Source organism: Schistocerca cancellata, chromosome 8 (genome assembly GCF_023864275.1).
Source record: "Schistocerca cancellata isolate TAMUIC-IGC-003103 chromosome 8, iqSchCanc2.1, whole genome shotgun sequence".
Classification (NCBI taxonomy): domain Eukaryota; kingdom Metazoa; phylum Arthropoda; class Insecta; order Orthoptera; family Acrididae; genus Schistocerca; species Schistocerca cancellata.
In genome coordinates this window covers 315,994,472-316,009,165 of record NC_064633.1, presented here as the reverse complement: position 1 = coordinate 316,009,165, position 14,694 = coordinate 315,994,472, and the positions used below count along the sequence as shown (strand labels likewise).

Sequence of the window (14,694 nt, the reverse complement as noted above, 5' to 3'; positions counted from 1 at the left end):
CCCCCGCATCTTCTACGGTGATACACTACACGGAAGTTTTGTTGGCGTACGCTGGTTTGCAACCGCGTGACAGATACGCAGAAATGTTTTCTGATATGTATGTCGAATGAGTGAAGATTGCCGTACGTAAGAGGGTCGTGGACCGAATTTCAGCAGAATCGCCGCTCTAGACAGCGTGTCAAAAAAAAAAAAAAAAAAAAAGGGGGGGGGCACATATTCTTAAAGGACACTACTTCCCAAAACTACACGATCCAGTGACGTTCCAGAAGCCAAATTAACCTCCATTTGCAGTGCAGACGTCCAGAAAGAGATCAGTGACGTTCTCGAAGGTAGCGACAGATGTATGCAGCCATGCAGCTTCCAGTGCCTTGGCCAGCTGTGATAGGTTTTTCGGTTGAGGATCCATGGCGCGAACAGGTTCTCGATTGAGTTTAAATCCGGAGTGTTTCGTGCACAGGGGAGTACGGTAAACTTATACTGGTACTCATCGAAGCACGCACGTACACAGCGAGCTAGGGACGCGTTGCGTTGTCCTGCTGGTAGATGCCAACATGTCAGTGAAAAAACAAACTGCATGTATCGATGTGCAAGGTCCCCAAGGATAGATGCATAATTGTGCTGATCCACTGTACCGTCCAGAATGACGAGATCACTCACGGAACGCCACGAAAACATTATCCAGACCATAATGTCCCCTCCCTCCAGCCTGGAACCATTCGACGATTGTTGCAGGGCCGTACAGGTCAAGGGCCTTCTGCTCGATGGAGAACGAAACGTGATTCATCTGAAAAGACTACTGAGTGGACGTCGTTTACGGTATTGGGGAGCAAATTTCAGCCCTCGCCGCCGATGAATAGCAGTCAGCATGGCAACGCGAAACTCGTTCCCCCGATCTGTGCAGGCCATACACAGCATCGCTCTCTGAGCGGTGGTTGAGAACACACTGTTGGTAGCCCCTTGATTATCTAGGCAGTCAGCTGCTCATGCTCAACAGTTACACATCTGTTCGTCCATAAACATCTCCCATTTTGCCATTAGACGTTTCGGAAATGGTTCCTCCCTGGGTTGGAAAGGCAATGATTCTGTCCTCTTGGACGTAGATAAATCGCACCATTTCCTCATTGCAACGACGGCTCCACTGTTTCCCGCTCCTCCCCCCCCCCCTCCCTCCCGGACACATAAGCGGTGGTGATCACATTAATGTAAATGGACAATTTAGAAGAAAAGTTCCTATAATCAGACAGGATGCTAAAAAATATTTCATATTTTAAGAGGTGGCAGTGTAAAACAAAACAAGCAAAAAATGTCCACCACGCGTGGGCTTTAAAGTTCATTCCTTAAGACCTATGAACTCTTGTTCATCTTTGTTACTGTGAGAAACATTTTTCTTCTGCAAGTTCTTTGCTAATTACGAACTACCTACAAAATGCAGTAAACAGATGAGAACATATTCCTCTGTAATTGTTCTTGCCAGAGACGGTTCCATTCCAGCAACGGTAGGAGATATGTGGTTCACGCATGATGGGCAACGGATTGGTTGGGAAAGTCTAGTACGTCGGCCAGTTCGTTCCCTCGATCTTTATTAAACCCTCGGATTTTTACTCGTGGGACACTTGTAATCTTTGGTGAATGCAGGACCCATTAACGGTATACAAGTATTACGGGAATACGTCATCAACGCTAGTCAGAGCTTCTGTGACCAACCCGGACTTTTTCAGTGTGCGTAATTCACTAAGACGTCGGAGAGAAGCTTGCATTACTGTGAGTGGATACCATTTTGATCATATCCTTCAGCAATGTGTCACAAGTGTAGATCATATCTAGCAGCAAACACATTACATTAGCTCTGCTGTTTCACAGTAACAAAGTAATGGGTTCTCGTGTGTGTACTGCATTCTGTAAGTCGTACGTAACAGCAAGGAACTTGCAGTAGAAGATATTTCATGGCAGCTACGATGAACAAGTGTACTGTAGCTGAGTGTTCATTTTAGAGGCCAAGTTCACTTGTTTTGTTTCATACAGCCGTGTTTTGAAATATGAAATACTTTTATTGGATCACTTTGTTGTCCTTTTGTCTGTCTCTTGGTTTGTCAAGACCCCTTTTTTCTCAGGACGGGGGAGAGATAGTTCGTTGCAATTTATGTCGCATACTTAAGTCTACGGTTCCTTGGCGGTGTGAAAAATTTAAGCTTGTAAGTCAGTGCAATCGAAAGATACGGCCATTTATGTAACATATTTTGATAATAGCAAAATCACTCATGAAAACCTACAGATGTACTACCTATAAGCATGATTTAGTTGGTACGAAATCGTCAGAGGGCGAGTCCTACAGGCACTTGTTCGGTTTTTTATTTTATTTACTTGTTAATATTCTGTAAGTCCGGAAACCAGCAACATTTGAGATTTGGCCCATTTTATTTGTGAAGAAAAAGTGTAGTATCCGGTGACGCAATTCAGTGTGATTGGTTTCAAATTTGGCCCCGAAGTACAGTTGGCAGCTGTTAGTGCAATCGCAGTGTTTCAGAAGACGCCGGAAGTCTTGACTTAACACGCACGTTCTAACAGAATGAGTAAGGTATACGCTGGAAGACCTGTGCAAATGGGCCTGCTATGCATTTGCAGACAGGGAGTCATTTTTCTTTAGTGCAAGCCTGTCGCGGTTTTTTGTTTACATTTTCCGTCTCACCAGTGCGGCACTCATCCCGACTTCTGCGAACTTAATCCGAACACTGTAACACACGCGGGTGGGGATGTCCGCTTTCACGCCGAATGCGAACCAGGGCGCGAACACACTGTGTTTTATTTTCAATGGTGAAAGCTGGCTCCAAGCCTCAGTGTGAACCAGATCTACTTAGCCAACAGCTCACGATAGCGTTTGCGCAAAATTTTCAACACATCACCGTGGTTGCATATAGGGTCTTGCGTGCCAACCACTTTAGTCCGCGGAAGTGTAATAAGAAATACTGACGAAAGACCTTTTTTTCCTTTTCGTCGTCTGTTTTTTATCAGTGACATGTCTTACACTCTACTTCTTTCTAAGCTAGGGAGCCTCTATTTCAGGGCCCTCAAAAATAACTGTCGGTGAGTACTTCCCGTCGGGTAGACCGTTCGCCGGGTGCAAGTCTTTCTATTTGACACCACTTCAGCGACTTGCGCGTCGATGGGGATGAAATGATGATGATTAGGACAACACAACACCCAGTCCCTGTGCGGAGAAAATCTCCGATCCAGTCGGAAATCGAACCTGGACCCTTGGGATTGACATTCTGTTGCGCTGACCACTCACCTACCGGGGTCGGAGAGGGCCCCTAATTGGGCCGAAGATAGAGAAGAGACTCGCACACTTTTGCTGTCTCACACAGTTCTGAAACATGCAGCTGAAGGGGTAAAGCAGTCGACAGCTCTGAGCGGCTATCGATCTTGTATCTTCCGGCAACACGGGAGAAAGATAAAGATAAAATTCTGAAAAAACATTCTTGCAAGTTAAGACTTCATTAGGGTCTATAGCGGGTCTGGATGCGAACGCAAAAGCTTACATTTTACGTACAGCGCTCATACTAAATTGTCCGGGCATGACTAACGACATTCCATCGCAGCCTCACTCCTTCCAGGGCCTCTAAAACTTTCGAGACGCCACGAATTCTCTCCTCTTTACCATGTTGGATTAGTACTCATACCTTTTCCAAATCAGGGCAGTTCTCCAGTTTTCCTCAGGAGTTCGATCTAGGCCTTGCCAGTGCTGTCTCGCTGAGGAAAACATTGTTGACATCCCAGAAATCGAACCGGGAATTCCGCTTTGGCCTCAGATAGGCTTGGATAGTCACAGGTCCGGACAAGAGTGTCTTATTTGTACCACGGTAACAACCAAACAACTGTTCGTGGCAGGAACTATCAGCAGAGCTCACTCTCCGGTACAGATTAAAAGATTTGTCCTGTACACAGAATGGATTACCAGAGATGCGCAACCAGCTATTAAGTGACGCTCCAGGTCTATGAGTTCGTCCACAGTGGACATTACATCTTTGCATAACGATAAAAAAAAAAGTAACCGACGCGACGCCTTGTCTACGGGCGGGGCAGGAACTGTTTGCGGAGAAAGTGGCCCAGACAATAATAGCTGAATATTTATACGGCGAGGAGGGCGCCTGCAAATCAGAACATTAGAATAGAAAAGAGGTGGGCAAGGATTGGACGTCACTCAGCTCGGCCATTTGCACACAAAGGGCAGCGGCGGGTGTGAACGGATTGGCCCCAAATTAAACGGTGCTCCAGTCGTGTTCCCCACTGTTATTATCGGGCGCGAGCGGAGGACATAATGAGCTAACGAGCCGGCGGAAACAAGAAACGCTTCTAGCCTCTCCTGACACTAGCGACATGCAGACGCCAAAGGCGTTCTGCCAATCTGATGAATTCCACAGCTGCGTTTGACTTAAAATAGCTAGGATTTGTGTGTTTGGCACGTAAATAATTCGGTGATAGGTATATTTAAGGAACTGCCCAGCAACTAATGTATGTTGAGACCTGAACACCCATCCAATTCGCTCCTATTTGAAAGTACGTTGGTGTGGCAGAAACTGTCGAGCTTGCAGCTAGCTACAACTTGAAACTCTGCAGTGGATCGCCACCGTACACGTATTGGCTCAACCGATAACAACATTACTCATGGAAGAAGTACGTCCGGTTTCGTGTCTCGACCGGCAGTTTTAATGTGTCGAAACAAGTCCTGTGTACTGTGCTACGTGTGGAATAATCGCATTTTGCCGTGTGGAAAATCCAACGACTGCTCGAGAGTATCAAAGAAAAGTAAACAACTAACGATAAACTTTTTGCTTAGCTTCCCTTCAAGAGATTTCATAACGTGCATTATAGCTATTTGTTGAAGGATGTTACTATGCTTAACAGACACCAGATGCCTATGGGAAGGAATAGGAATGAGACCACTTGACTTCCCTAAATATGATGCTAATTTCCGTGTTAGGGTGAAAGCATTTGGGTCTATAGTCATATTGCTGTGGTTGTAAGCAGCTTTTTCCGTTTTTCTGCCTTTGCGACTTAAATTTTGGTCTTAAAACTCGCCTTCCGTTAAAAAATCGTCGTACTGTATCCAAAAGTGTTTCGACAAGTGCATGTCATCGTGAGTGGGTCTCGTTTTGTTCTTGACACTGCGTCAATTTTAAAGAGGGGATTGTACTTGTTGATGTGCTTGTATGCTTTTTGTTTTGACGGATGTATTTTTCGCTGTACTGGATGAACGTCTTTGGTATATTTCTTCGCGAATTATTATTACATGCCATGTTTTTCACATACTTTTTCACTTCACTTTCAACTGGTATAGCGAATTTTCGTGTACAAAAACGAGCTGTGAATGTGGCGACATAGATTTCATAAGTCCTGTAGCGTCAAGTAATGTTGGGATGCTTCTTTCTTCGACAAATATGGAGCATAAATTATTTTAACTGCAGTCGTAGCAGCAGAGGACGCATCAGTAGAACACAATTTCTCTATCCTTGCGACGCATCCGGGGTAGTAAAAGTGAGAAGCTCCCCGTGAAATAGATGGATAGTTCAGTTCTTGGAACGTTTTGAGGTTGGCGCGAGAAATAAGAACGGTGCAGGCTCGTTTGAGTCGCCAATCTGATGAATGATGAGGTCGTTTAGTGGCAGACTGCCTCGTTTTGCTAGGAAGTGACTAAGGCTGCTATCACAACGCGCATGCGCAGAATAAGATGAAAAAGGAGAACGTATGTACTTTGCGTTGAACCAGGTGCTGACAAATGTCAACGCTACACCTCGGCGGCGACGCGCCCCGCCGCCGTGAATCAGTTGCCTGGAAATGTAGCCAGGCCGGAAGAGATAGCGCGTGCTGAAGACAGCACAGCCGTGGCTTTGTCCCCAGGCCCACCGATGCGTCACCGACCGGACGGTGATTTCCGCGTGAGTGGCTACCGGTTACCACTGCGCCGACTCCGCCTGAGTCAGCGGGTATCACCATGTGACCTCGCCTGTTGGCTGCGGACACTTCTGATGAAAGTGCCGTATTAGCTTCAGGACATGTCAGTGAAGAGGCTGGTATTAAGAAGATGATCTTTCGAGTCACATGAAGGAAGCCTTAAATCAGCTGGCCGACTCAATGTCTGGTGCACATGAATCCACCCGTTTCATGTTCCAGTGGCAGCATGTGAAACTGATTTGAATAATTCTTCATAATTGAAATTTCCGCTGAAATCTTACACAACCTGGTTTCGGGGTCTCAACCCAATCTCCTTTAAGTTAAAAGGCAGCACATCTGCTGTGCATGGCTCATCAGAGATAGTATGGAAATTGGATATGTACACTTCGTACTGATTTTCGGTACACTTGAGGATGGGGCCGAGACTCCGAAACCGGGTCGTGTAAGACGTCAGGCAACACACATTTTGCACAGTTGTAGCACAAGTTTCAATAATGAACAATTTACATAACAGTTGTCGATGTCCCATTAACAGAAATTTATGATTTGGATAAATTTAGTTCCTCAGCTTAGTGTCACCAGCTATAAAGGTCAGGGGTTCGGTCAATAAACAGTAGGAGTTTTTTGGCTATCGCTCCTTTCACGGCAATGATTTATTAATACGAAAAATTCAGAGTTTCACTATTGTTCGGAATCCACGTTAAACTATAGGTCCCACATAACTAGCTGGGTCGGAAGAAGGAAGTGTATACCACCACCAAAAGGACCTTGCCTTGTAAAGCTTTGTGGAGTTCAAACCAAGCTTCTGGTTGAAGACGGCTTTGCCAATTTTTTTTAGCGGTATATATTGCAAGACGCTCGAAGTATGGATAAGTTCATAGTTCCCACCACGTTGCTTTAGTTGAAATGGAAGCTAATTTCTTTTGAAATTACAACCGGTGTAGTCGCTCAATGACGGAGCTTTCGAGCGACACGTTTTGCTGCCACCAAAATACAAGCAAATATGAGGATTTTCTTGACTGCTAACCGAAGCTTACCCTGAAACCTTCCAGCTAAACAGAGCATGCTCCCCGCCCCCTACATTCACGAGGTCACTACACTTCATATCGCGTGGCATAGTAACCCGCAGCAATATGATTGACGTTGCTGTGATAGCGGCGTCTCAGTGATGTACTCACCAAGTAGCAGTTTTTTCCTCTGTTCTCGTAGATGGTTCATAAGGAATAACTTGTGTCATATAAACATTACGAGCACCGCCACCCTCCGCTTCCTTGGTTATTTTTCTCATTCCGTTCGCAACGTGCGAATTTGTTATCGTAGGTTTGGTTCAAATGGCTCTGAGCACTATGGGACTTAACTACTGAGGTCATCAGTCCCCTAGAACTTAGAACTACTTAAACCTAACTATCCTAAGGACATCACACACATCCATGCCCGAGAGAGGATTAGAACCTGCGACCGTAGCAGTAGCGCGGTTCCGGACTGAGCCGCTCGGTCACAGCGGCCGGCCAGAAAATCGAAAATGTGCTCCTAACCACTACGCTACCCAGTCGCTTACCGCTACAATGCGCGAGCAGACTGATGAAATCTCTCGAAACTTCTCAGTGACACCTAAGCGAAAATAGGTGTCCGTTTATTTTGAGTCTGCAAAGTTTCGTCTGTGTCAGAGAACGGCCTACGGAGGGTCAACAAATGCCATGTGGATATCATTGTGTCTCATGTGTTCTTCATTACATTACTAAATTCTTAACCATGTAGATATATTTTCTGACTGGGGATGGAGTGATGCCGCTGAACGCAGTGAAAGGCAATAGAAGATCATCGAACTATTAGCCACAACATGCATGAAACGTCGTAGCAGAGTATTAGCGAGTGTGCGAAATCGCGGTGTTTCGGTACGGATATGTACCGTGGCAGGGTGGAGACGTACTCGGACAACGAACAGGGAGAGTCCAGAACTGCTTCCCGCGTTGGGTTTTGCGCATTTAGCACAAGTGCTATCGGGTGACAACGGTGCGACCTCGCGCGTGCAGATATCTCCATCCGGCCACAGTCGTACAGATGTGTGCTTTGCCCGTTGCGGCCATCTGGCGGTCGGAATATGGGTCACGCGCGACCCCACGCCTCGCTTTGCCACCGACCGGAAAGCTAATCTGGTCGCGGCATCCCACCACAGTCCAGCGCTGTACTTTTCCACGTCGGTTAGCTTTGTCCGCAGTACTGATCTGTAGAAGAAGCAGGCTCTGACTTTCTGACGTATCATTTCTGCATCTGACGGTTCTTATGGTGGAAAAGCCTCCTCGTTATTGTACAGATTGGAGCAGAATACGCTTGTGGTTTTCAAATACGGTTGGTTTGCATGATGCAAAATGTATACGTGGAGCAGTATGACAAAGTAATTGACAGCTAGTTGTTCACAGGGCAGCTATCGTATCAACAATCAAGCTGCTACATTTAGATGTAGACGATGCTTGCGGCCGGTAAACTAACAATCGTGATTCGTTTTCCCATGCCCGCATTTTTCTCTATATGACATGCTTGTTTTACGTGACAATATGCCGTACACTAAGAGGAGCTTTCAGTAAGTAATGCAATACATTTCTTTCAGAAAAGGTAGGGGTTTTATTCAGGATTCCAACACACGAAATTATTCCCCACATTTTTGGCTACAAAACCCTGTTTTTCAACAAAATCTCCGTTCAAATGCGACGACCTTACACTGTCTTATGGGAGAGCCTGTATGCCCGCATTGTTCCACTCTATTGGTCGATGTCAGAGCCAACGCCTTGCATCAACAACCTCCATATCATCCACGTACTGCTTCCCGTGGAGTGCATCCTTCATTGGGCCAAACAGATGGAAGTTGCTCTTTATGGTCTTCCGTTAAGCAGCGAGGGGCACACGTCATTTGTCTCTGAGTACCCCAACTGATGGACGAGCGTGTCAGCGCTGGCAGCAGAGACGTCCGATTGGCACTGCCAACAGAGACGTCCAGTTGAATAACGATTTGTTTGATTGTGATCCGTCGATCACCTGGAATGAGAGTGTCCACACGTTCCGACATTGCCGAAGACTCAGGTGTGTCCGGCCGACCGGCTCGCGGGAGACCGGATTCTTTACTTCTGTAAAGTTTGGAAGGTAGGAGACGAGGTACTGGCAGAAGTAAAGCTGTGAGTACCGGGCGTGAGTCGTGCTTCGGTAGCTCAGTTGGTAGAGCACTTGCCCGCGAAAGGCAAAGGTCCCGAGTTCGAGTCTCGGTCGGGCACACAGTTTTAATCTGCCAGGAAGTTTCATATCAGCGCACACTCCGCTGCAGAGTGAAAATCTCATTCTGGAAACATCCCCCAGGCTGTGGCTAAGCCATGTCTCCGCAATATCCTTTCTTTCAGGAGTGCTAGTTCTGCAAGGTTCGCAGGAGAACTTCTGTAAAGTTTGGAAGGTAGGAGACGAGGTACTGGCAGAAGTAAAGCTGTGAGTACCGGGCGTGAGTCGTGCTTCGGTAGCTCAGTTGGTAGAGCACTTGCCCGCGAAAGGCAAAGGTCCCGAGTTCAAGTCTCGGTCGGGCACACAGTTTTAATCTGCCAGGAAGTTTCAGTTTTGCAATTGTTTATATTTGCACTCCCTGCTGCAAACTTTGCTACTTCGCTCATTTCATCACTTTCTCCAACTATCACTTATATTGCATATTGTTTCCGTGTTGTCTAAGTACTTACTTAGAACATTTTTCCTCTTCCTGAACATACATATGATAATTAACGTCTCAGTAAGGCCTTTTATCTCTTTTGCTGTGGTTTTGGTATTTTCTGGCAAAAATGTGGAAGCAGACAGATAAGCACTAATGCCTGCAGTAAGGCACAATGTGCTAGCATCTTAAAGGTGTTAGTCTGCTTATCATTCAGCTAGATTGGTTCACATTTTTGTTACTGAAATGCTAAAACTGATGCAGAGTGGAATTTTTGCTACCTTGTCTGTGAGTGAGAACAAAGTGATAATCTGAAATGATTTATCATGTAATCTATGTAATTTAAGTGTTTCTGCTATTTTTTCATGTCATCTTACGCTTTCTCCTGTACTTTGCAAATGTTCATGACAGTTCTCTAGTTCATCTGACTTCAACACACTTTTACATGTGGCATTTCTCTTGTTTCAGATTTCATGAAGAGCAGAAAGAGGACAAGTGGCCCCACTGGCACCAAACCAAACAAGATAGCACAGGAGGGGCCATCTGTAAAACAAGCAAAGAAGACACACAGTTAAGAACATCACTATTCCAGTAACAATACTTTCTACGATCTCGTAAAGTTTATTACAATTAAAATGTACAATTATTTGCTGGTAACTTAGTTTATCATTTGAGCTACATGTGAGTATATTTGTGCAGTTGTTACTGCAGATGTATAGCATTGTAAATTATTTTTATTTTGTTTTAAATTTTTATTATTAGATGTTTTTGAATAAAGCAAGGGATGGTGCTGGATTAGAGTGCAAAACCACTCTTTGGCTGGTCTTATCATATTGAGAAGGAAGATGTGGTAAACTGACAATGCATGTAACACCTTTCATCTAAGAAAGTAATAATGTGTGCTCTTGCACTGTCACTCTTCCTCTTCCCCTATTTTATCTTTGTAGATAGAACAGATGTAGTGTAAATACAAGTGGTTACAGCTTAAATGTTTTTGAAGCCTTCTGTAACAATGAACAGTTGAATACTTCCTTAACATTTTAGCTCTTCCACTTTCTTTAGACAGAATCCCACTTATATATTGGTGTCTTAAGTTTGCACTGCTGTGATGCTTCTGAAACAGTTGTTTCAGAAACTTCATTGGTATTGTCAAAACTTATGCATCAGTTGCAAACAACCAGTTCCACATTGTTATGATTTCAATGGTTCATTTTCTTGTTGCTCAAGATAACTCTACTATGGTGTTTTTGGAATACTAATTCCAGAAACTTCATAGTAATGTTATTTTAGTTTTAGATTCTGAAAAAAGTGGTGTATTAACATTTAAAATATTACAAATTCTTTGTCATTTCTTCATCTGGAAGACACTTTTAATTTTCTGTAACAGAACAGCTATCATTCATGAAACTGATTTCTGTTCTCTGCCAGAAAATGTGGGTAGGATGCAGAAAAAAATAATGAAGTGGGCATTAGCCATACAATTTTTATTAAAGTGGACTTCTGTCACACAACATGAAACTGAATCATTTATATCATGGATAATTTTGAAAATACGCATTGCAATGACTGTCCATACACCAATATTAAAACCACTTAGATATTATCTAGAATGTTTTGCACTAAGTTCATTTTCACACTTCTTTTTTTAAACCCAAGCAAGATTTCTGCGATGGGTTCAATACTGCAGTCATGTTTCACATCAATAGACGATTATAGCTGGGCAAGTTAAAGGCAAGTCTTGATCTCTTATAATCCTAGTTGCCATTGTTGAATATGCAGTAAATCTACCAAAGATAAAGCCCTGTTTGATTGACATCCCACCTATTACACCATGTCATATCTAGCACCACTCCCAGTTCTTTGATCTCCACATATTTTTACCCATAAGTATGTTTTTATGAATTTACAAACAGGTTTCTTTTGTGTGTTTATGCACTTTTGAAAATAGTAAAAGCTTATTAAGAGACCAAGTAATGGGCCATTATAGGAGAAATGTGTACTAAGACCATTCATCTAGAGTGAAGAAAGTTGATATCTCAGGGGTAATTACCTTTTTAATATGAACAAAATTCAATTATTCATATTTTTTTGATGTCTTTATTTGTGCTTACCGTTTGTTGTGATATGTTATTCTGTAATGTGTAGGTTTTTCCAGAAGTGCACTCTGTGAGGTTTAGCTATAGATGATGTAATATCCTACACACAGTAGAAAAAAAGAACTAAAACAAAAAAATTATGTGCAGTATTTTGTGGGATTAGAAACTGTGCCTTTGTTTCAGACAAAAATTTCAGTCAATAACTTCAACCAAACAGGCACACTGTTGCTCATTTTTTGTGAATGTATTCTCATAATTTGTTTTATTTATAAAGATGCATTCTATGAAGTAATTTATTAGACATTCATCAAAATTATTTTGGTGCATTTTAACGAATTTCCTTCTCAAGTCAGGTTATAATAAAGAATTTTTAAAGTTAATATATGAATGTTGAATGATTTGTGTGCTCTGTGTGTCTGAAAAGTATTAGCTAAATTAGGTTTGCATGGTTTCATTGTAGGTAACTATAACAGATTTAAGAATATTTTGTGTACAAAATTATCTATATTACTTCTGAGCTAGAAAACTGCCTGTTCTGAATTTGAGTAGCAATTGTAAAATGTGTGTATTTGGCCCTCTTGTGACCATGAACAACTCTTTTGCATGATTGTGTATCACAAAGACAAGCATTGACACAGAAGAAGCTGATTTCTAATGTTGTTAATATTTTTGATACTATTACAGATTTCATAATGAATATTGTTAATATTATGTAAGAATGTGTTGGTTATGGCTGTCAAGGTTCCTCTTTAAAATTATTTTTTATTGACAATATTCAGTTTTAGTATACAAACTCATCACACAGTACTCAAATATTATTCATCAGATCTCTGAATTTATTCTCAAGTTGTGTAGTGGTGACAGGTGACCAACACATTCCATATGATGTAAGTTACTACTCACAGTTATCATTAAACACTTTGTGGTTATTGAATTTGCAGTTGCTCTGTACAGACTTTGGACTGTTATGTAATTGGAGGTTGGTTGTATGACAGCTTATAATTCAAACAGGTTTTTGACAATACGCAATTTATGTAGATATCTCTGTGGGTAGAATAAGGGTCTGGACACAAGTGACATGTTGTGTATGATTTTATTACAGGAATGCTTTGTCTCTTCACATTATTTAAAAAAGTAATGTAATGTATGTTTTGTGTATAGTGTCCAAAGAAATTTTGAGTACAAAATGATTTCAGTTACACAGATGTTAAAAATTTTCTTCAGACATTGTGGTAGTAGTATCAGAAGGTTTACTGTAGCAGTGGTACGACTGTGGCACTTCTGTTAATCAGGCCCACCATGCTGTAACAGTAGGCAGCTCTTATTCATCAATATTTGTTCATCATTACAGCTTGTATACATTTTTCTCATAGTAGGTAATTCATATTTGCAATATAATTGGTAGCATCATTCATGTGAGTCAAAGATTCTATGTTCTGCATAGCCATATGATCTCTAAAAGAGAACTGCTTCAGTGTCCTTCAGTTTTGTTTTGCCCTTATGAAAATACTAGGTGTTTTTTTGTTTTTGTTAACAGGTAGTGGTGTACCAGTAAACATGATCCATTATACATTTCCATATATCTATTTTAACACCTGTGATTTAAAAATATGATCTCAAACTCTTACTTGTATGTCACCCTATAATGAAAGTGTCATGTGGCACATATTAAAATTGTAAAAAGTAATGATAATTGTAAATGATTGTTGTAGAGTTGTGCAGACTAAGAAAAATATATATTGAGAGTCGAGCAAATAAATGGCTTCCCTTGTTGGCATTAAAACATTACATTGTATTATTACTGTACCTGTGGTTTATTCCCTGTTGATCATAAATCATCTTCTATAGAAGTTCAAATACATCTTGCTGTATATCTGTTTGTCCCTCAAAATATAGTTTTAATTGGAGACAGCGATGCCGGAGAACAGACTACCCAAAATAGCATCCACTAAGAAATTAGAAGGAAAGAGAAGAAGAGGAAGACCTCGAATTAGGTGGATGGAGAATATCCGGGAAGATGCAGCTAGGATGGGCATCAACTCTGATTGGACAACAATTTCCCTGGATAGAAATAATTGGAAGAGGCTCGTAGAGCAGGTGTATGGTCGATAAGGCCTTAGCCACGTGTAAAGTAAAGTAAAAGTAAAGTATATTCTTACTTCTACAGAAAAAACATTTAACCACGAAAATGGTTGTTAGTCATCTGTAAACTCCCAGGTGTTTACCAGTTACACTGTGTATGAAGAGGTACCGATTTATTGTTTATAATAAGGAAAACACGAATGGTATGTAAACTGTAAAATTATCAAACAATCCAATCAGAATATAAGATATTTACATTATATGGGAGCAGAGCAGACTTCAGTAAAACAATACCTTAAGAACGACAAGAATTTCAGAGGAGAAAAATCAGCTTGCACAGGGACTGAACAGACTGAAGAGTTTAGAGATGGCGTGAAACTGCACAATTTGACAAGCAGGTCTTATGCTGTGTCCTGATACAAGTAATGAAATAACATAATCTTATAACCAAATTGTGCACACCCATAAGCCACCTATACATGCTAGAAATATGTGCATTATTGCGTTTACAACAAATCAGATGAACAGTAAAAACAAGACAACATCAGTGGGAAGAGGTGTTTGTCAACTGCTTGGAATTTATATGAAGAATGTGTTACCAGGTACATTTTGTGCATTATTGACATTTATCACACTCCTGGCTGTTAACAGAAAAACACAAGTAACAACAAAAACACAATTGTCTGACACTGCTGTTTAACTTACTGAAGTAGTCTCTTATGTATGACAAAATCATTCAGTCTTAAGGTATATTGTGGGTTTTCATTGTTGGCATCATATTCATTGCAGAAAGTGAAAGGTACTACATTGTGACTGTGAATGCCATATGATGAAGAGTTTCAAATTATGGTGAATATTAATTACTGTTTTGTTGTCACAAGTAGG

General features: G+C 41.9%; 1 protein-coding gene across 1 annotated transcript in view; it reads left to right on the top strand.

Annotated features, from left to right (window-relative positions):
* Positions 1–13,634, top strand: part of LOC126094582 (cyclin-dependent kinase inhibitor 1-like) — a 50,255-nt gene extending 36,621 nt beyond the window's left edge. Inside the window, exon 2 of the mRNA XM_049909047.1 lies at positions 10,100–13,634. Coding sequence (XP_049765004.1) covers positions 10,100–10,206 — 107 coding nt within the window. The 3' untranslated portion in view covers positions 10,207–13,634. The remainder of the gene's footprint in view (positions 1–10,099) is intronic.
* Positions 13,635–14,694: the final 1,060 nt, after the last annotated feature.